The sequence below is a fragment of the Panthera uncia genome, assembly GCF_023721935.1.
Source record: "Panthera uncia isolate 11264 chromosome D3 unlocalized genomic scaffold, Puncia_PCG_1.0 HiC_scaffold_8, whole genome shotgun sequence".
Classification (NCBI taxonomy): domain Eukaryota; kingdom Metazoa; phylum Chordata; class Mammalia; order Carnivora; family Felidae; genus Panthera; species Panthera uncia.
Genome location: NW_026057586.1, coordinates 47,030,854 through 47,052,851, shown reverse-complemented (window position 1 = coordinate 47,052,851; position 21,998 = coordinate 47,030,854). Strand labels below are relative to the sequence as shown.

General features: G+C 41.0%; 1 protein-coding gene across 7 annotated transcripts in view; it reads right to left on the bottom strand.

Moving 5' to 3' along the window:
* The window catches only part of OSBPL1A (oxysterol binding protein like 1A), a 243,777-nt gene that overhangs the window by 2,895 nt on the left and 218,884 nt on the right, over positions 1 to 21,998 (bottom strand). For all 7 annotated transcript variants that reach the window (XM_049619605.1, XM_049619606.1, XM_049619607.1 and 4 more), the window contains 9 exons: positions 18,247 to 18,381; positions 17,177 to 17,274; positions 16,038 to 16,220; positions 8,271 to 8,378; positions 7,288 to 7,377; positions 6,925 to 7,051; positions 4,243 to 4,359; positions 3,523 to 3,646; positions 1,885 to 1,975 (listed from right to left, as the gene is read on the bottom strand). In XM_049619605.1, coding sequence (XP_049475562.1) covers positions 1,885 to 1,975; positions 3,523 to 3,646; positions 4,243 to 4,359; positions 6,925 to 7,051; positions 7,288 to 7,377; positions 8,271 to 8,378; positions 16,038 to 16,220; positions 17,177 to 17,274; positions 18,247 to 18,381 — 1,073 coding nt within the window. The remainder of the gene's footprint in view (positions 1 to 1,884; positions 1,976 to 3,522; positions 3,647 to 4,242; positions 4,360 to 6,924; positions 7,052 to 7,287; positions 7,378 to 8,270; positions 8,379 to 16,037; positions 16,221 to 17,176; positions 17,275 to 18,246; positions 18,382 to 21,998) is intronic.

The window sequence follows — 21,998 nt, the reverse complement described above, 5'->3', positions numbered from 1 at the left end:
CTCTTAAAAATCCTCTCTCACGGGTCCCTCTACCTCCTCCCTGTACCACACTGATTTCCTCTAGGAAAATAGGTCAGGATTACAAGCAGGCCTTTTCAAAAGCAGGGGCCATAGCTGACAGCCAAAAATTTGGGAGCCTATCCTCTCTTCGAGTGAAACCAGTATTAGCAGGAATGCCAGCTTTTAGCGCGGAGGAATTTGAGACGGATTTTAATAAGTTTCCGGGTTTGATAACTCTGAAGGCTAGTTAGCTCTAACCCAGCAGAGAATGTTCCTTTATAAACTGTCCTGCCCCATCCTACCCTAGTCAAACTGAACCACGCCTTTCCAACACACGTCGTCAATCCTGAGAAGAGTCAAGTCCGTGAGTGTGCACTCTTCCCACCTTCACTAAAAAAGAGCTCAAAGCACATATTCTTTGGACAAAGGGTCGGTAGGATCATTTTAAAGAGGTACATTCATATAAGTACTACTGATGCTAAGAGACAGTGTGGTAGAGAGGCGTCAAATTGTAGCCCACAAACGCGGCCCCTCGTTTTATTTTCAGGCGACTACAGAGCTATTTAAAGCTCATTACTTTCTAAATGCTATGACTTTGACAGTAAAAATTCTTAGTGGACTTTTCGCTTACATTGTACACCTGAAAACACGACCAGAAAAATAAAGGAGTTAATAATGAGAAATATAGTACAAAAGTGGGGTTTTCTGCAAAAAGAGACTAGAAATTATGATAAAATGAGTCAAGTCTTTTCAAAAGGGATCACAGGAAAGCAATGTAGCTTTTCCTTAAGGATTAATGAAGGTGGAGGGTTCTAATCACAGGCCTGCGGCTCACTAGCAGTGTGCCATGAGCAAGTCCCCTAAATGAAATACACCAGCATTTGTTTTCCTCTGAACAACAAAGGGATTTCTGGGCCACTTTCCAAACTGTATTCCACGGAGTTTTAGGGAGCTGGGGAACATACAGGGTGGAAGAAGGTGAGGGGTGGCCAAGGTCCTGCCCCTACTCCTCACCCGACCACCGCAGCTCTGGTTCCACACATCCTGTATTTGGAGATTCTTTATACATTCATTGGCAAAAAAGCTTTTTATGCTAACCACGTCCAAAAAACACTTAGACTGGATGAAATCTAAGGTCATTTCTAGTTCTAATAATTATCTATTTCTCAGATGCAAAAGGGCTACCAATGTCTACTGAAATGCTTGCAAAAGTACACCCATATTGGCTCTGCAACTCATTTAATAACTTTGAGTTATGGGACAATGGTTTCTATCATGTGATACAAACGTAGAAAATGTTTTTATTCTATTCCTGTTTCCAAGTGATTCTATTACTCAATACAGGGACTCTGAAAACTCCTCTTTAAAAAAAAAGTTCAAAACTTAGAAATTTTATGGCCACTTTCTATTTCTGAATGGAATCCAAGGTTACTTTATACATATTGTATTTCTGGTACATGTCTAATCCCTTGTGTTTGGAAGAATAAAGGCACTGTCTAAATATCTTGGACACATGATAAACATATAAGCAAACGGCCCTGTACGTTCACTCACGTGTACTATAAGAAAATAGCTCCAAACCTACTTTCATGCCAAAATCTGTTAATTCCAGATTTTACCTTCCCTCTTACAATAACGAAAAGGGCAGGACGTGGCCAGACAAGGAAGGCACACGGTTGGCTTAAACGACTCACCTCCAGTTAATTGTGTGGCAATATTGTAACCTTAATTTCCAGATAGTCCCTTTCCTGTGTCACACATGCAAGTCTTGCCGCTTTTCTCTCACACCTGGGAACACTGGCAGGGCTTGTGTCAGGCCTGGCTTAGCAGATCTGCATCTGAGTGCCCCGCCCCCCACAACAGCCTGGGGTGCCCCACACGCACCTTGTCTTCCAGTCCTCCTCCGACTTGGACCTGTTTTTGCGGGCTGCTCTTTGTTTTTCCTCAAGTCGTTTTTTTTCTTCACTAGCTTGATCTAAGGTATGAACATTAATGGAAAACCGTTATTCTCCAGGTAGAGCCTGCCGGGCACAGTACTAAGCACAGTGACGTTTTGGACGAGCACCATCTACATGTATTCACACGATCTCTGTCTTATTAGAAAACAAACATTACGTTAAAATTTTCACACACACCCAAGGTAGTGAGAGGCAGAGGGGTCACTCAAGGCCCAGTCATCTCTTTCTACAGTCTAGTCCTGAACAGCTTCTGCATTTACCAAAAGAACCTACTAATCTTGGGGCATCCAGGTGGCTCAGTCGGTTGAGTGTCCGACTTCGGCTCAGGCCATGATCTCACCATCTGTGAGTTCAAGCCCCACGTCAGGCTCTGTGCTGACAGGTCAGAGCCTGGAGCCTGCTTTGGATTCTGTGTCTCCCTCTCTCTCTGTCCTTCCCCTGCTCGCACTCTGTCTCTCTCTCAAATATAAGTAAACATTAAAAAAAAAAAAAAAAAAAAAAAAAAAAGAACCTGCTTATTCTTTTAAAAAAAATTTTTTTTAACATTTATTTATTTTTGAGACAGAAAGAGAGAGAGCATGAACAGGGGAGGGTCAGAGAAAGAGGGAGGCACAGAATCTGAAATAGGCTCCAGGCTCTGAGCTGTCAGCACAGAGCCCGACACGGGGCTCAAACCATGGACCGTGAGATCATGACCTGAGCCGAAGTCAGACGCCCAACCGACTGAGCCACCCAGGCGCCCCAAGAACCTGCTTATTCTTAAGGCCAAAATAATTATGTTCAAAAGCTTCAATGGAAAATTGGGTGGAAAAACTGAATCAATGTGAAATTTTCTTAATCCTTGGTGAGACCTCACAGAGCTTCAGATTCTATTCATAAGAAATTCAAAAAATTTTCAAAAATCCTGTCTCACTGATCATTCAAGGGCAGCATTAGGGCATGTGGTTAGAATAGGGCTTTTGAACCCTAGTGTCCCCGACACATCATCACACTGCCGGGGTGCTTGTGGGGCGTCCTGCGAGCTGCAGGACCTCTGGCAGCACCCCCAGCTTCTAGCCACTAGATGGCCAGCAGCAGTTCCCCAGACGTGACAAACTCTCTGGACACTGCTGCACGTCCTCGGGGGGGGGGGGGGGGGGGTGCTTCCCTTTTGAGAACCACTGATTTAGAACAGATTTAACATCAGGTAAAAATGTTGTAATTAACTGAGGCCACACTCTTCTTTGAGGCTCACGAGGTATTATTTGGGTTCTTAAACATACAGTGAAATAATTAGAATATAGTTTAAAGTTGATAACGATGCTATTATTTTCTCAAATTCCCCTCTGACATTTAAGACATGCCTCTGGCCATATGTAGAATATTAAACCGTCAGGGAGGATCACTGAAATAATGAATCTAAGCTACTAAAGTCTACCTCAGATTTCCAAATTTTAAATGAAAGCTACTGAATTTATATTGAATTCAGACTAAAAATGCTCGTACCATCACAATGATGCTACTGATCACACGACCCCCTCCCCCCACATCTATCTACACCATTTCACCACCAGACACTCGTTACCTATTTCTCCATTCTCCATGGCTCTGATGTCAGGCCGTAACCTGCAGTCTGTCTTAGGAATCACGCTCTCCATTTCCTTGTCTACTTCATTCAAAACCATTGCAAAGCTAGTAAAGTTATACATCTGAAAAGCAGCAAAAATGTTCAAATTAACATGTAGCAAGGCGTACTGCAACCCGAAAGCCCCTGAAGACACAATGACTTGACAATGACTCCCTGAGTCTGCGGTAATGATGGCCCGCCTTCTTGACCACTTGTCTTCAGCATTTTCACTCAAGTCTGCCCCACCTGGGGTGTCTGTCCCAGAGAGATCCCCACGCAGGCTGCACACGATGAATATCCTCCATCACCGTCAACTTGAACTATAAGCCACACTGATGTTCTTTTTACTTCATTAAAATCATAACTCGCTGGATCTGGGGGCTTACTACTGAAGTATTTGTACCAGCCTGTATTTGACGAGAGCCAGTCTTACTCCTGAGTTATCATTAAAGAAGCCCCTAAGAGTTCCACCCTGACATCTTCCCAGCCATACCCCAGAAGGGACCGACGGCATGAACGCAGAGTCTCAGGTGACAAGGGAAACTGGCAGACAGAAGCCAGCAGAGGGACGGCTGAGGAGCACTGGGGCGACAGGCCGCACCCTTCTGTGGTCTGGCTGGGCTGGCCCTGCACGTGCCTGGAAGGCACGCTCTCGGCACCGAAGCAGCCCCGTCTCACCTGGGCAGAGTTTGGAGGCCGTGGGGCTATTCGCCACAGGAGAACACTTCCAGGGATCACAAACACACTTTCAGAATCTGGCATTGGCATCTCGTCTGACTCCTCAGAAGTGCTCATCTAGAAGAGCCAACCGATGGACAAAATTAAAACGTTTTACAACAGTACACTTACAAATTGTAAAATAACCACGGTTTCCCGCATAGACTGAGCGGTGCGGGGGGGTGGGGGGACAGGGGAGCCGGGACTCTCTCCAGCGGTGCAGGGAGTCCACAAACACTTGCTGACCAGGGGCTAGGAGGCCCTGAGCTTTGTGTGTGCTGTGCCAGCTAGTGTTATGTGCGCTAAGGTAGCACTACTCTCATCAGCACTCTTTACTATAGTGTCTTATTCTTCCTAAAGCTTTTTTAATTTTTTTTTTTTTTAAAGAAAAGTAACTTGCTGGAATATTTACTGGAGCATTATGAGAATAAGAAAAGGTTAAATTCTTGGGGCAGTTAACTAAAATGGATCAAAGACACAAAACCAGTAGGGATCCTAAAAGCATTCAATAAAAAGAGAATTTAAACGGATGTTAGGCTAATGAGGAAACGAACGATTCCTCTGGCTATCCCGCACGGGCAGACCGTGCCAGAAGCTCTCGAGGTGCTGATCCTTCCGTAATAAACCTATAAGGACACAGGAGCTCCGCAGCTCTGTAGGTACACGGACTTCACGCCTTTGGAAGGTTAGGTAATACCCCCAGTGTCACACAGTCACCGAGATACTTCAGCCAACATACGGCTTACAAAACAGCAGCAGGGAGGCGACAGCACCGATGACGACAAACTTGCCCTGGCACCTGAATGCGCTCAGGTACATGGGCCTGCAGCAGCTCCGTGCACACAGGAAGGGGAAGTGGACAAGGCACGAGTGGGTGAGAATAATCTCGCTCTCCAAGAGCACTGATCTACAAAGACTGGCAGGATTCACGGGACATGAGGGACATCTTCTGGGATGCTGCCAATGTCCGTGGTCCTCTGCCCCAACTCCGTAAAGGAGGGTGGATGCCACGTACGTTGGCAAGTGCGTGTCTTTGCCAAGTGGCCTCGTACTGGCCCGAGTGGCCGCCAGGGCTCCCGGTGTCCTGGAGCATTTCCTTCTCTGGCCCCCTCGGTCCTGTAACAGCTGCGGAGAAGCATCAGCACATCTCCCAGAAGGAAGGAAAGGCAGGCGGGACAGACGTGGGGTGTGAGGAGAAGAGCAGAACAGTGCCCGGAGATGCAGGGAGATAGAAAGAGAAGAGTCAAAGCCACAGCAGAGCGGCATGCCGGGACATTTTAATAAAACTCCTTCTGCCTCAGGACCATGGTTAACTTAATTACAAAGAAACTCACTAAAAACTACACCTATTTTTGAGGAGGATTGGGGCTTCTTAACTTTCACAAGCACGAGGTTCCCGCGAGGGGAGCCAGGGAGCCTGCCTGCTTGCTGGTGGCTCGGCCCCTGGCACGCCCACGTGCTCTGAGCAGAGGGACCTTGGTATTTAGTGGTCTTGACTATGAGCAGGTATTACTCCGAGCCCTTTCCAGCAGTCGTCAACTCACCTGACAAAGCAGGTACCAGTAGTATCCCCGTTTCACACATGAAGGCCAGGGAGAAGGCACGAAACCTGACTCTACCCACTCCTCGGTGCTGGGGAGGGTTTCTACCCAGAGCTTGTGCTCTTAACTACCCCGCCAGCTCCCGGAAAGCAACCAGTCCTCAAATATCTCCTGTCGGAACACGTGCACTCTTTCTTTAGCCCTCTGCTCCTCTGACTGAAGGAAAGGAACAGGAGCGCGCCGAACACGAGAGCCTCCTTGGGCCCCGGGACAAGCAGCTGTGTGCCCTCCACGTGGGAAATGAACAGTCTCATGAGGAAGAAAGGTGAGTGGGGAATGACTCCCTTAACTGCACTGGTCTTAACTTCAGTGGTTTAGACACGAGAGAGAGAGAGAGAGAGAGAGAGAGAGAGAGAGAGAGAGACACAGAGACAGAGAGACAGCGCGCCCACGCAAGAGCGAGAGCAACAAAACTGCTAACAGGCAGGAAAACGTAGGAAATAATTTTGGAGGAAATTTTAAACATTCAAATGATCTCAACTTCCTTTTTAGAAAAAATTTTTATATTTTTTGAGAGAGTAAGAGAGCAAGCGCACTCAAGCAACAGAGGGGCAAGGAGCCCAACGCGGGGCTCGAACACAGACTGTGAGCTCATGACCTGAGCCGAAACCAAGAGTCGACGCTTGACCGACTGAGCCACCCAGGCGCCCCTGATCTCAACTTCTAACGCACATAAACAGAAAGAAGGAAAGGAACATCCGTCCCAAGATGAACTCCCACTTTCCAAAGCTATGTGAATTCGAGTAATCAACGCCTCACGCATAACCTCACACAGCCACAAGAGTAGCACGCGGCCATACTCCATGAAGCTTATGCCGCACAGTTGCTACTGGGGCAGGTTATCTGTTCGTTCAAAAGATTCAAGGATGTCTGTCAAATCTACCTCAATTAAACAAAGAAGATCCGAGGAGAAAAATCACACGCGTTAGCAACCAGAAAAAAAAAGATCACACTGTGACCCAATAACGGGCCGCCTCCAGAACGATTAGTACAAATTCAAAAGCCCAGGGATTCCTCCAGTACCACCTTACAGCATGTTCACCTGTTTGCTGTTTTTCTTCTCTTCAGTATTTTTCTTGTCGTTTTTTTTGTAAGCATCAAAAGTGGCGGGGTCCACACTGTACAAGCACTCGGTCCACTTCCCATAGAGGGCACAGAGCCTCTTCTTGCTGTCGAGAGACATTGATATTCAGCCAACAATTAAAGCCGTGTTTTGCTGTAACTGAATCTTACCATGAAAATGATTATGAATCAGATTCTTTAAAGAAACAGACCTTTCCTTGTAGAAGAAAAAATTTTCAACTCACTGAAATGTTTGTTTCCTAGGTTATGGCAGATTTTAATACTGACATTTTAGTTAGCAAATGACACCTATACTACCCAACACCTAAAATGGACACTTTACCTTTTATCTTGAATGTAGCCTTCGACTTTATGTAATTCCTTACCAAAAAGGCCGCATGGCTTAAAATTCAACACACATTTGTCCCCAGTCCTGTGAAGAAGATATTAAGCTCAGATGACCATTCACCACAGAAGCAGCAGTAGAGAATAATGAGGAAGGTGACCTTTCTAAAGCAGTTGCTGTTTACTGATTTTCTAACACGTGTCAGGCTCCACACAGTGGTTGTTACGACTAATCCTCAATTAGTACTGGACCCACCATTAAGAAAGGTGAGCAGGGTTCATAAAGAACAAGAGATGTGCTGCTATGGAGTCAATGTTTGTGTCTCCCCAAATTCACATGTCAAAGCCCTAACTCCCAAAGTGACGGTCTCTGGAGGTAATTCAGTCATGAGGGTGGAGTCCTCACGAATGAAATTAGTGCCCTTTTAAAAGACACGAGACATGAGCTGTGTCCACTATGTCAGGATGCGAGGAGATGGCCCCTGCGAACCAGGGAGAAAGCCTGCACCAGACATCAAAGCTGTCAGCATCCTGATCTTGGACTTCTTAGCCTCCAGAACTGCGAGAAATAAATTTCTACTGTTTAAGCCAGCTGGTTTGCGTGGCAGTCTGTTAGAGCAGTCTGAGCTGAGTAAGATAGTTGCCCAAGGTCACAAAGTAGGCTTTGAACCCAGCTCTTTTTAACTTTCCTGTTCCCCCCACCCCACCTCCTCTGCAAATAATACAAACTAAGCACTATAAGCAAAATGAACTGAGGATGAAATTACAATTTCATCTGTAAAAGCTCAGAGTTCGCCCAGTTGTCCCTGGTCAGAAACTTGCATTCATTAAATGGATGGGCTTCTATTTACCCAAGGGTCGAACTGCCTGGTTCTTAAATTATCATCAGGCTCTACTAGAGCTTTTGAAAAAAACAAAGACCCCCACCAGAACGGGGTGATGACAGTTGAACGGATACATAAGCCCCCTAAAGCGTCTTACTTGTGGTTTGTGATTTCCACATTGCCGTACTGCTCAATCCAGAGTTTACCCACGATGATGTTATGTACGCAGCAGGTAGGATTTGTCCATGTGTATGCTTCACTGTGTCTAAAAAACAAAAAACCCAAAGCCCAGAAAAATAAATGAGAAGTGTTACTTTGTTTAAAAAGTCTCAAAAGTGTGACTCAGGATAACAAATCAGACAGCTGGAGATAACTAAGCTCTAAGACTTTGAAACCTCTATTGATGTAAACTCACAATAAAATGGGTTATTGTCTAACTACTCTTGTTGTTTCTTAAAAGGATATAGAAGCTTAAGAAAAAAACCTAAACTTTCACCGAACTCCAAATAAACTATGTATATACCAGTGTATCTTGTTTTATTGTACTTGGCAGATACTGTGGCTTTTTTTTTTTTTCCTTCAAATTGAAGGTTTGTGGCACCAGGCATTGAGCAAGTCTATTGGCATAATTTTTACAATAGCATTTGCTCACTTCATGTCTCTGGGTCACATTTTGGCAATTCTTACGGTATTTCAAAGTTTTTCATTTATTGCTATATATGTTATGGTGATCTGTGATTATGACTCACTGAAAGCTCAAATAGCTAGCATTTTTAGCAGTAAGATATAAGATGTATTTGGATTTTTTTTTTTTTTTTTTAGATATAATGCTATTGTGCACTTAATAAGACTATAATATAGACCTCACATAAGTTCCAAATGCACTGGGAAACCAGAAAATTCATCCGACTTGCTTTACTGCAGTAGTCTGGAATCAGGCCTTCAATACCTCCTATGTATGCCTGTCCTCATCTTAGGCATTCAAAAGTTTGGTGAGAACATTAAAAAAAAAAAAAAATTGGAGTTGGAAAATAAAAATGAATGTCTATTTACGACTAACCAGAAGAGTACCTTCCAGCTCACCAAAGAGAAAAATTTAGGTCAATAAGCACCAATTTACACATCCTTTCCTTTTGAAAACATTTGTTTCACGTCTTCATACATTTGTGTTTTTTACATGTATTTTTCATTTACAAATAGCAAAATTCACTTTTGCTGTCATATTATTCTTGGAGTTTTAATGCATGGATAGACCTTTGTAACCACCACAATCGGAACATAGATCAGTCACAGCCTCCCAAATTCACTCATGCCCCTGGTATAGTCAAGGTCTCCCTTCTACCTAATTCCTGAATCCTTAATTCATCCCTCATCCTTATACAGTGCATCTGTTCTCCACTGTCTTTCCCCAAATGCCATATACAGGACATGATATATTATGCAACTTCTTGGGATTCATTTGTTATGATGCATTTGAAATCCCATGTATCAATAATCTGTTATTTCTGAGTAGTATTCCACTGTATGGATGTGCCACATTTAACCACTCACTCACTGAAAGACTTTGGGTTGCTTTTAGTTTTGAGCAATTATTATTGTTATTTTTTTAAATTTATTTTAAAAAGTTTAATTCCAGTGTGGTTAACATGCAGTGTTATATTGGTTTCAGGTGTACAGTATAGTGATTCAACACTTCCATATATTCCTCAGTGCTCATCATAAGTGTACTCTTAATCCCCTTCCCCTGTTTCCCCCATGCTCCCACCCCCCCACCCCTCTGGTAACCATCAGTTTGTACTCTATGGTTAAGAGTCTGATTGCTTGGTTTCTTTTCTTCCTTTGTTTTTTAAATTCCATATATGAGTGAAATAATATGGTAGCTGTCTTCCTCTGACTGGCTTATTTTGCTTAGTATTATACTCTCCAGATGCATCCACGTCGTTGCAATTGGCAAAATTTCATTCTTTTTTATGGCTGCATAACATTAATTTGGACACATCTCTTCATCTATTCGTCTGATGGACACTTGAGCTGCTTCCATAATCTGGCTATTGTGCAGAATGCTACAATAAACACGGGGTACATATACCCCTTTCAATTCGTGTGTTTGTATTCTGGTAAATATCCAGTGGTGCAATTACTGGATCGTATGGTAGTTGTATTTTTAATTTTTTGAGGAACGTTCAGTTTTTCATGGTTATTAATACTGTTGTTATAAACATTTGTGTGCAGGCTTTTGTGACAACATAAATTTTCATCCTCTAGATAAATACATAGGAGGGGACTTCTGAGTTGTACGGTAAACCTATCGTTAACTTTATAAGAAACTGCCACACTGCTCTCCAGGGTGACTACCGCTTTATATTCCCACCAACAATACTTCGTTATACTAAATCCTTGTTAGGAGCTGGTATTATCTGTTTAAAAAATTTTTATTTTAGCCATTCTAATAGATGTATAGTGGTATCTCGCTGTGATTATAACTTTGTATTTCTCTAATGACTAAGGCAATTGAGATCTTCTCATGTGTTTGCCACTTATGTATATCTTTTGGTGAGGTATCTGTTCATGTTGTTTGCCCAATTTCTTACGGAGTTGCTCTATCTATTGTCTTAGTGCTGAATTTTGAGAATTCTTTATATATCCTGGATACAGGTCCTTTGTTGGTATATGATTTGCAAATGTTTACCCATCTACAGCTTCTCTTCTTCATTTTCTGAAGTGTGTCTTTCACAAAGCAAAAGTTTTTCATTTTGATAAAAATCTAATTTATCAATTTTGCCTTTTCTAGATTGTGCTTTGGTATGTATCTGTAAGAGGTCAGTGCCTAATCCAAAGCCATAAAGATTTTCTGTTTTCTTCCAAAAGCTTTACAGTTGTACATTTTAATCTATGATTTTGAGTTCATTTTTGGATAAGGTGGGAGATAGGAATTGAGATTCATTTTTTTTTAAAGGTTTATTTTTGACAGAGAGAGACAGAGCATAAATGGGGGAGGGGCAGACAGAGGGAAACACAGAATCTGAAGCAGGCTCCAAGCTCTGAGCTGTCAGCACAGAGCCGGACGTGGGGCTCGAACTCACAGACCGCGAGATCATGACCTGAGCAGAAGTCGGACGCTCAACCGACTGAGCCACCCAGGCGCCCCGAGATTCATTTTTTAAATACGCATGTCAAATTGTTTCTACACTATTTGTAGAAAGGACTACCCTTCACTGAACTGTGTTTGCACCTTAGTTACAAATCAACTGACCATACTTCTATAAGTCAATTTCTCAACTGACCTGTTCCAATGATGTACATCTCTACCCTCTTGCCAATACCACAGTTTCTTGATCTCTTGATTTTTAGAGTTAAGTCTTAAAATTGGGAAATGGGAGGCCATCGATTCTGCTCTTCCTTTTCAAAATTGTTTTGACTATTCTTTTTTTATTTGCCTTTCCATACAAATTTTGGAATCAACTTCTGTATACCAAAAAAATCATCCTGGGACTTATTATTTGGATTGTTAATATTGTTAATTGGTCAATTAGGGGAGAATGGACATCTTAACTATATCAAGGCTTCCAAATATACTGAAACAGTCTGTCTTCCGTTATCCAAATATCCTTTGTTTTCATCAATACTGTGTAGTGTTCATACAGACCCTGGACATACTTTATCAGCTTCATTCCATTCAGCCTATCTCAGTTTTTGTACTTGTCACTATAACTTTCAGTATTAAAATTTCCAGACATACTTCTATTTCTTGGCTAAAATGTCTTCCTATTCATTTTAAGCATGTTCATGTTTATCTCATGGGGCACAGTTATGAAAGCTGCTCTAAAGTATTTGATACAAATTTCAATACCTGACTCATCTTGGGGCTAGAGCCTATTGTTTGTCTTTTCCATCATGAGTTACTGAGATTTTCCTGTTTCCTTGTAGGTCGAATGATTTTGGAATTGTATTCTAGACATTTTAATAATAGGAGATTCTGGGCCCCCTTAAAATGTTCCGGAGAATACTGGTTTTTGTTTGTACTGTTAACATAATTTCAGGTCACAAGTCCCAACCCAGTTTCTGTTGCCTTTGATTGTGGTGTCAGTTTAATTTTGTAGCCTTTGTAGTGCTATTCAGATCTATTATTTCCCCCTCAATAGCCAGTTGGGGACCTGGGCACTGATCCCACACAGCAGTTCAGATCTAAAGGTCTTTGGTGTGCCACTTCGGGTCACTGCAATGCATAAGTGTTAAGGATGAGCCTGGAACTCATACACTGCTTAATGGGATCCCTTTCTTGATCTCCCTCCTCCCTCCATACTTGTAGATACCAGAGGAGTCTTTCCTCTGGCCTTTGCCTAGAAAGCTGGGGTTTTAAAGCGTTCCTGCTCTGTCTTGCATTCCCCACAAGTGAGTCTTCCTCTGGGGCAAAGAGAAAAGAAAGAGAAAAAGTAACAGGGATTCTCCTCGCTCTCTTTGGCCTTTATCCAGTTCCTCTGGCCAAGGAGGACCTTTCCTGAGATTTAGGTACTTCTGTGGCTGCTGCTGCCACTCCAGGAATGTAGCTGTGGGACCTGGAGCTTGCTCTGGGGCAAGGCTGGGAGAGAAAACTAAAAAGGATTTTCCCTCCTTTCTACATCCTGCAAAGGTCTCTTTTTAGCTGTTCTAACCAGAAACAGATGGCTTCTTCTGAAACTGTTTGTCTGCCTCCACTGTCTGGTTCTAAGGTCTGAGCTGCTCTGACTGTAAGCCAGGCGACAGTGGTTGGGTAGAGTGAATAAAACCAGGAACCTGCCATATTGGTCTTCAGGTTCGTATTTCTCTCCCCAGTCTGTGATTCTTTACTCTTCAGAGTCCTCACATAGTTGCTTTATGTCTTCTGACCAGTTAAAATCAGTAGAAAAGATAGACTATAGGGTGCTCATTCCATTTTAACTAAAAGAGGAACCACCTTTGAATTTAAATCTAACTTTTTTCTTTTAAAAATTTATTCAATTTATTTAAGTGAAAAACAAAAACAGTTCACCCATTTCTTTCATCTCCTACTTTGTACCATTGGTAGCCACCAATTTGCTTTCTGTATGTATGAGCTTTTTTTTTTTTTAACGTTTATTTATTATTTTTGAGAGAGAGAGATGGAGGGAGGGAGGGAAGGAGGGGAAGGGAGAATGCAAGCATTTTCTGGGGAGAGGCAGAGAGAATCCCAAGCAGACTCTGTGAAGTCAGCACAGAGTGTGATGCAGGGCTTGATCTCACATGCTGTGAGATCATGACCTGAGCCAAAATCAAGAGTCAGACACTCAACTGACTGAGCTACCCAGGTACCCCAGGGCTTTTTTTTTTTTTTTTTTGTTATTGTAAATTTTTATTTATTTACTTACTTATTTCCACATGTAACAGAGCTCATATAGTATTTGTCTTTGACTTATTTCACTTAGCATAATGCCCTCAAAGTCCATCCATGTTGTGCAAATGGCAAGATTTCATTTATTTTTATGGCTGATACTCCATTGTGTTGTATATGGTGTACATACACACACATACACACACCCTCCCCACATTTTCTTTATTAATCCATGGATGGACACTTCCATATAGGCGCTTCATTTTCTTTGGTGAATATCCAGAAGTAGAATTGCTGGATAATGTGGTAGTTCTGTTTTTAATTTGAGGAATCTCCATACTATTTTCCAGAATGGCTGTACAAGTTTGTATTCACACCAACAGTGTACAAGGGTTCCCCTTTCCCCACATCTTCACCAACACTTGTTTTTTTTAGTCTTTTTGACACTAGTCATTCTAATAGGTGTGGAACAGTATCTCACTATGGTTTTGATTTGCATTTCCCTAATGATTAGTGGTGCAGAGCACTTTTTCATGTACCTGTTGGCCAACTCTGTGTGTTCTTTGGAAGAATATCTACTCAGGTCCGCTCTGCCCATTTTTAAATCAAATTGTTTGTTTTGCCATTGAGTTGTAGGAGTTCTTTATATATTTTGGATGTTAACCCCTTATCAGATACATATGATTTGCTAATACTTTCTTCCATTCTGTAGGTTGCTTTTTCATTTTGTTGATGGTTTCCTTTGCTGTGCAGAAGTTTTTTGTTTGATGTGGTCCCACTTTTTTTTTTTTTTTTTTTTGCTTTTTCTTTTGATGTTAGATTGAAAAAGTCTTCAGCAAGACCGATGTCAAGGACCTCATCACTTATGTTTTCTTCTAGGGAGTTTATAGACTTATATTCAAGTCTTTGATCCATTTTGAGTTAACTTGGGTAAGAAACTGTCCAGTTTCATTCTTCTGCATGTGGCTGTCCAGCTTTCCCAACATCATTTACTGAAGACACTGTCCTTTCCTCATTGTATATTCTTGCCTCCTTTTTCATAAACTGGCCATATATATAGGCATAGATTTATTTCTGGGCTGTTCTGTTCCATCCATCTTATCTTCATGTTTTTATGCCAATACTACACTGTTTTAATTACCGTAGCTTTGTAAAATAGTTTGAAATCAACAAATGTGATGCCTCCAGCTTTGTTCTTCTTTCTCAAGACTGCTTTGGCTCTTCTGGATCTTTTATGGTTCCGTACCAATTCTAAAACTGTTTGTTCTAGGGGCGTCTGGGTGGCTCAGTTGGTTGAGAGTCCAACTTCGGCTCAGGTCATGATATCACGGTTTGTGGGTTCAAGCCCTGCATTGGGCTCTGTGCTGACAGCCTGGTGTCTAGAGCCTGCTTCAGATTCTGCATCTCCCTCTCTCTCTCTGCCCCTCCCCAGCTTGTGATCTCTTTCTCTCAAAAATAAATATACACTTAGAAAAATTGTTCTGTTTTTGTGAAAAATGTCACTGGAATTTTGATAGGATTTACATGGAATCTGTGGATTGCTTTGGGTAGTATGGATATATTAACAGTATTAATTCTTATAATATATGAGCAAGGAATTAAGAAAATAATCCCATTTATAACTAAATCAAAAAGAATAAAAGACCTAGGAATAAATTTAGCCAAGAAGTGAAAGACCTGTACATTGAAAACTACAAAACATTAATGAAAGAAATGGGAAGACACAAATAAACGGAAAGATATTCCACGCTAATCTTTTTTTTTTCTATTGCAAAAGAAGAGAACTTTCAAATTTACCTAATGTCTAAGATGGGCCACACAATTATTATTTCCATATTTCTCAAAGTGAATTTTTTTTTTTTGAACACTGATTCTTTTTTTTTTTTTAATTTGAATTCAAGTTAGTTAACATACACTGTAGTCTTGGTTTCAGGAGTAGAACACAGTGATGCATCTCTTACACATGACACCCAGGTGCCCTCCTTTATGCCTGTCACCCATTTAACCCATCCCCCCACTCACCTCCCCTTCAGTAACCCTCAGTTTGTTCTCTGTATTTAAGAGTCTCTTATGGTTTGCCTCCCTCTGTGTTTTTATTGTATTTTTCCTTTCCCCTGTTTATCTGTTTTGTTTCTTAAATTCCACATATGATTGAAATCATATGACACCTGTCTTTCTCTGACTTATTTCGCTTAGCATAATACAGTGTAGTTCCATCCACGTTGTTGCAAATGGCAACAACGCTTAGTAGTATTCCGTTGTATATATATTCCACATTTTCTTTATCTGTTCATTTTGAAAGATGGATAAAGAAAACATCACCATGATGTACAGAAAGCATCTTCCTTAAGAACTATCATGGAATAATTGATTCCATTCTATCTTAAAATAGATCCAAACATTAAGTTAAACTTTTTATATATACCTATATTGAAAAACAACGGCTATTGCCCTGTTTCTCAATTCTTTTACAGAAAGTGGATAATTTACACTGTTTATAAGCTGTTTCTTTTTCTCCAACTTTAGAACAACACTGTCAGGTCTGTGGGTAAGTGTAGACAGACATGAAAAGAGTTTAATGGCTTGATTCCAACTCACTCAAGGAGCTCCAAAGTGATGGTTCCTTTGGGTTCTGCTTCTACACTCTTGCCCCAGAACTTCAGTTTGGGGTAGATTGAGCCATGAAAGATGAAATCGTTGTTTAATCCTTCAGCATGAAATGCACTAATGGGTGGGTGATGGCTGACCTGCTCCGAGATGAGTCTGAAACCAAGGTCATCTCTTGAGATTTAAAAAGAAAAAAAAAAGCAACACTGTAATTAACTCTTATCATGTAACGTGTACATCACTGTCGTTTCAGTCAAAAGGCAATGTAAAAGTATTAAAGCAGCAGATTCTAGCTACTTGAAAATATTAAAGAACACACACATGAATTTGGGTGACCTGCATGAATTGCCAATATGAGCCATGTAAATTTAAACTTCTTCCACTGATACTAGGATAGAGGAATCTAATGTGTCCCCACCCTTCCAAACGTTTAGAAAATAAATGCTATTGGGGCGCCTGGGTGGCTCAGTTAGTTGAGCGTCCAATTTCGGCTTGGGGCATGATCATGTGGTTTGTGGATTCGAGCCCCACGTCGGGCTCTGTGCTGACAGCTCAGAGCCTGGTGCCCACTTCAGATCTGTGTCTCCCTCTCTCTCTGCCCCTCCCCCGGCTCAATCCTCTCTCTCAAAAACCAATGATCATTAAAAAGAAATTAAATAAAAAAAATAATAAATGGTATCCAAACTTGTACAAAAAGGGAAGATTCAGAAAAACTAAAGCCAAATGAATTCCTTAATTGTGGATCAAGAAACAGGCAAACAGAAGTGCATCTATAGATGTGTCATTGCCTTTATGCCAACAGTACACATTTATGTTACTATATTTGATATGGGTATTAAAAAAATTCCAATCACATGATCTATGTAAGGAGGAAAGAATAATTAATCCCACATGATCAGAAATATTGAAATCCCTTAATTACTTTTTATAATGGTGCATTTTATGCATGTTTCCACATTTCTGACAGTCTCTAAAAGAGAAACAAACATCAAAATTGTTAACTTGCTCCAGGAATGCAAATGTTGGTAATGTTAAAAAAATATATATGTTTTTTTCCTCTTCACCTAAAAAGCTACATGTATCACGCAAAGTCAACCACCCATCTCAAAGAGTGAAGGAAAGATCTTTACCGAACTAATTCGTAAGTCTCTCCCAGAAGCGGGTTGAAAGGCTTTCCAGTGCGTTCCCACTGAGAAGCAACGGCAGATACAGCAAATGCAGCTACACACTGTGGAACACAGCATTAGAAGTTAAAAATAGCCTCACTTGCTCCCCATTCTTTAAGGAACTGAAATCTTGAAGATAATAATTACAAAATTATTTTGAGGAGTTTAATTACTTTGGCTTTTTAATATATCTCTAGCAACTTAATATGTAAGTGTGTGTATTCAAAATGAAAAATACTGAGTCTCCTGCTATAGTCATTCTGAGCTATGGTTTTTGTTACACCCTGAGTGCTACAAATTCACTCAAGAACTTTTAAAAAACTCTCAAACCCCAAATTACTTTTAATTGCCTTAAAATTTCTAAAAGTACAATTTGAGGATAGGGAAAAAGATATAAAACTAAACAAATTGGTATTAAGTCCCATGAGGTTGGGAAAAGCTGATTTATATAAATGAAAGAACAGAAAGATTCCGTTTAGAATGCTATTGCTTTGGAGAACAATGTGTCTATTCTGCTCTGCCTGTAACTAATCCATCTATACACATCATGTAAGCATCTTCTATCCAAAACAAATTTACAAAGTACAATTCCTTGTTATCTTTTGTTTTAATCTAGAATAGTGTGTAAGTTAATTACACACATAAGCATAAATATACATATTTGTGTATGTATGTGTGTGTTCATTCCTTTTCAGAAATACTCTAAGAAAGTGTGAAAGAAGAAAAGTTGAGCTGTTTCTCCCAACACATTACTTTCTAAAATGAAGACTCAGAAACAGCTCACCAACATCCGATTTGGTTATGGACCACCTTCTGCTTCTCTTCCAATTGTCACTCGTCTGCCCACTGTGGTGGCACTCTGGCCAGAGGATGGCAGGGGAAGGAACACAGAGGACACTCCAAATATTCTAAGTTTTAATAACATTTCCCAATCTCACGCTGGATTGAACATGAATTTTGTGTATGTTTTGGGGGTGGAGGTGGCAGAGAAGTCTCTGAGATTTAAACCCTTTCAGTGTTTGTTTGACACGTACCTGCATCCTTTCCACAGAATCAGAAAATGAACTGGCCTTGTGGATGAGGTATGTATGTTCCATATATTCAGTGAGTCGTTGTAGGAAGCTCAAAGGCTCATTAAATATAACTGGCATGGTGATCTTGGATAGTTCCTATTTAACAAGAAAATGGAAATGGTGATGTCAATACACATGACAATATATATGACAAACTTACCTGCTGGTATCTTTACCTCACATGTCTCCTGGGAAGGAAGTAACGGAAAATTGCAGCCCATGAAACTGAATTAGCATCAGTTCACTTTCACAAATCTTTCCCAGAGGGCAATATGGAGTATATTGTTCTAGGCCTTGAAGGAAATATAAATACTCCCCACACATTCTCCTTCTCTTCAAGGAGCTCATGATCTGGTGAGCATTAGATAACAACTATTAATAAATCTGCCTTAGATGAGAATTAGGAAATGGGGGGCGTCTGGGCGGCTCAGTCTGTTAAGCATCTGATGCTTGATTTTGGCTCAGGTCATGATCTCACAGGGAGACTGAGCCCTGCATTAGGCTCTGTGCTGAGAGCACAGAGTCTGCTTGGGATTCTCTCTCCCTGCACCCCACCCCTGCTCATGTTCTCTCCCTCTCTCTCTCAAAATAAATAAATGTAAAAAAAAATTAGGAAATGGGATACAAAGATGATGGGGCCCCAAAAACCAAAAATCTTCATAGTGAGCTAATGATCAAAGCTGAAAGAAATTTCAGGCTGTTTTTGAACAACATTGAGGTTTCCTGAGCGTGCAAATCTACTCTACTTTGTGGACTAGGTACTAGAAGGCTATCGTACACATTACAGAATAGGCTTTAAATTCTGTCTGCTAGAATGATACAATCACAGTAGACTTCCAAAAATAATGTAATGATTAGGCAGCGGGGGGGGGGGGGGTTCTGACTTGAAGTTTTAACCCCGTATACCCTATCCTGCCAGCAAACAGCATCATTAGTTCTTTAAAAAATTCATTACGTAACATACTTATCTTGGTATTCTCTAGGATATTCGGATGATCTTCCCATCCCTTCACCTACCATTAGTTATGTTTCCTTTGGAAATCAGGTCTTTCATAAATTTACTGACTAAAGCTACAGGCCAGGTGAACATTCCCAAGGTGCCATCCAAGTTGAATGCCACCTGCCTTAGCTGACTTTCCCCTCAATATCCACGTTCTTATTAATCCATACAATTAAAAGTAATATAACATTCACAAGACTACAACTAGAGTGCATTAGAAACATTAAGCTCATTCATTACCATAAAGTATTGCAGAACAGACAGACGTGTAACAGCTCAACCTAATTAACAGAAGCGGTAAGTCTATTGCTGTCTCACTGGGGAGACAAGGGAGAATACGAACACAGAAAGAGATAAAGAAAAGAAGACTGCACTATATACACTTGGAGATCTCAGTAAGTCCAGAAATTCACTGATGGGGCCCACGTCAGAAAACTGGGACTACCAATGTTTATCTCCAATGAGATGTCTCAAGCTCTCTTCCTTCTATTAAAAAATACCTTTCTGGGGTGCCTGGGTGGCTCAGTCGGTTAAGCGGCCGACTTCAGCTCAGGTCATGATCTCGCGGTCCGTGAGTTTGAGCCCTGCGTCGGGCTCTGTGCTGACAGCTCAGAGCCTGGAGCCTGTTTTGGATTCTGTGTCTCCCTCTCTCTGACACTCCCCCGTTTATGCTCTGTCTCTCTCGGTCTCAAAAATAAATAAACGTTAAAAAAAAAAAAAAACAACAAAAAACTTCCTTGGGGCGCCTGGGTGGTTCAGTCGGTTAAGTGGCCGACTTCGGCTCAGGTCATGATCTCGCGGTCCGTGAGTTTGAGCCCCATGCCGAGCTCTGTGCTGACAGCTCAGAGCCTGGAGTCTGCTTCAGATTCTGTGTCTCCCTCTCTCTGACCCTCCCCCGTTCATGCTTTGTCTCTGTCTCAAAAATAAACGTTAAAAAAAAAAAATTTAAAAATGCCTTCCTTGTTTTCTTTCTTTAAAGAAACAAAACAAAACAAAACACAAGGGTGCCTGGGTGACTCAGTCAGTTGAGTGTCTGACTTCGGCTCAGGTCATGATCTCATGGCTCATGAGTTCAAGCCCCATGTTGGGCTCTGTGACAGCTCAGAGCCTGGAGTCTGCTTTGGATTCTATGTCTCCCTCTCTCTGCCCCTTCCCCACTTGCATGCTCTCTCTCTCTCTCAAAAAAAAAAAAAAAAAAAAAAAAAAAAAAAAAAAAAAAAATCATAGAGGAATACATAACTCTTGAAGTAAAAATGAAAATGCTCCTTTACCCAGAAACGAAGCACCATCAACTGTTTGGGATATACTGCTATGTAATTACACAGCAATATGTTAGACGTAGGGGATTTCAATACTCTACGTGCAACGGACAGATCACCTAGACAGATGATCAAAAAAGAAACAATGGACTTAAATGACATGTTAGGCCAGACAGACCCCACAGACAACTACAGAACATTCCACTGAACAGCAGCAAAATACGTACTCTTCTCAAATGCCCACAAAACATTCTCCAGGACAGATTATACATTAGGCACAAACAAGTCTTAATAAATTTAAGAAGATTCAATTGATATCAAGCAACTTTTTAAGCCAAAAGAGTATGAAATTAGAAATGAATTACAAGAGGGGTGCCTGGCCAGCTCAGTTGGAAGAGCATGTACTTCAATCTAGGGGTCAAGGGTTTGAGCCCCACTTGGGCTGTAGAGACTACTTAAACAAGTAAAACTTGAAGAAGAAGAAAAAAATTAATTGTAACAAAAAAAACCCCACATAAATTCACAACTATGTGAGATTTAAAACATACTACTGAATAACCAATCAGTCAAAGAACCAAATTCAAAGGGAAAATCAAGAAATATCTTGAGACAAATGAAAATGGAAATACAACATGCCAAAGCCGATGGGATGCAGCAAAAGCAATTCTAGGAGGGAGGTTTACAGCAATAGAGGACTACCTCAAGCAGCAAGAAAAATCAAACAATCTAACCTTACACCTAAAGGAGATAGAAAAAGAACAAACTAAGGCCAAAGGTACTAGAAAAAAGGATGTAACAAAGATCAGAAGGGAAATAAATGAAATAGAGACTAAAAAGCCAACAGAAAAAAGAATTCAAATAAAATAATAAATAAAAGGAAAGACATTATAATTGATACCATAAAAATACAGAGGATCATATGGGCAAAATGGGTGAAGGAGAGTGGGAGACAGAGGCTTCCAGTTATGAAATAAATAAGTCATGGGGAAAAAGGTACAGCACAGGGAAGGTAAGCAATGTAACATATGTAATGTGTGGTGAGAGGTGGTAGCTACACTTGTGGTGAGCACAGCATAATGTGTAGACTCGTTGAATCACCACACTGTACACCGGAAACCAGTGGAACATTGTATATCAACTACAGTTCAATTAAAAAAAATACATGGAAAAAATGCAAAGGCTCATAAACTACTATGAGCAATTACATACTAACAAATTGGAAATCTTAGAAGAAATGGATGAATTCCTAGAAATACATACCCTACAGAGTGAAATCATGAAAGAGGAGAAAATCTGGACAAATTATCAATAAGGAGACTGAAACAGTAATCAAAAGTCTGCCAACAAACAAAAGTCCAGGATCACATGGCTTCACTGGTAAATTCTGCCAGAATGTACTTTTCTGACTCCTTCAAAAAATAGTAGAGGGAACACGTCCAAATACATTTTGTGAA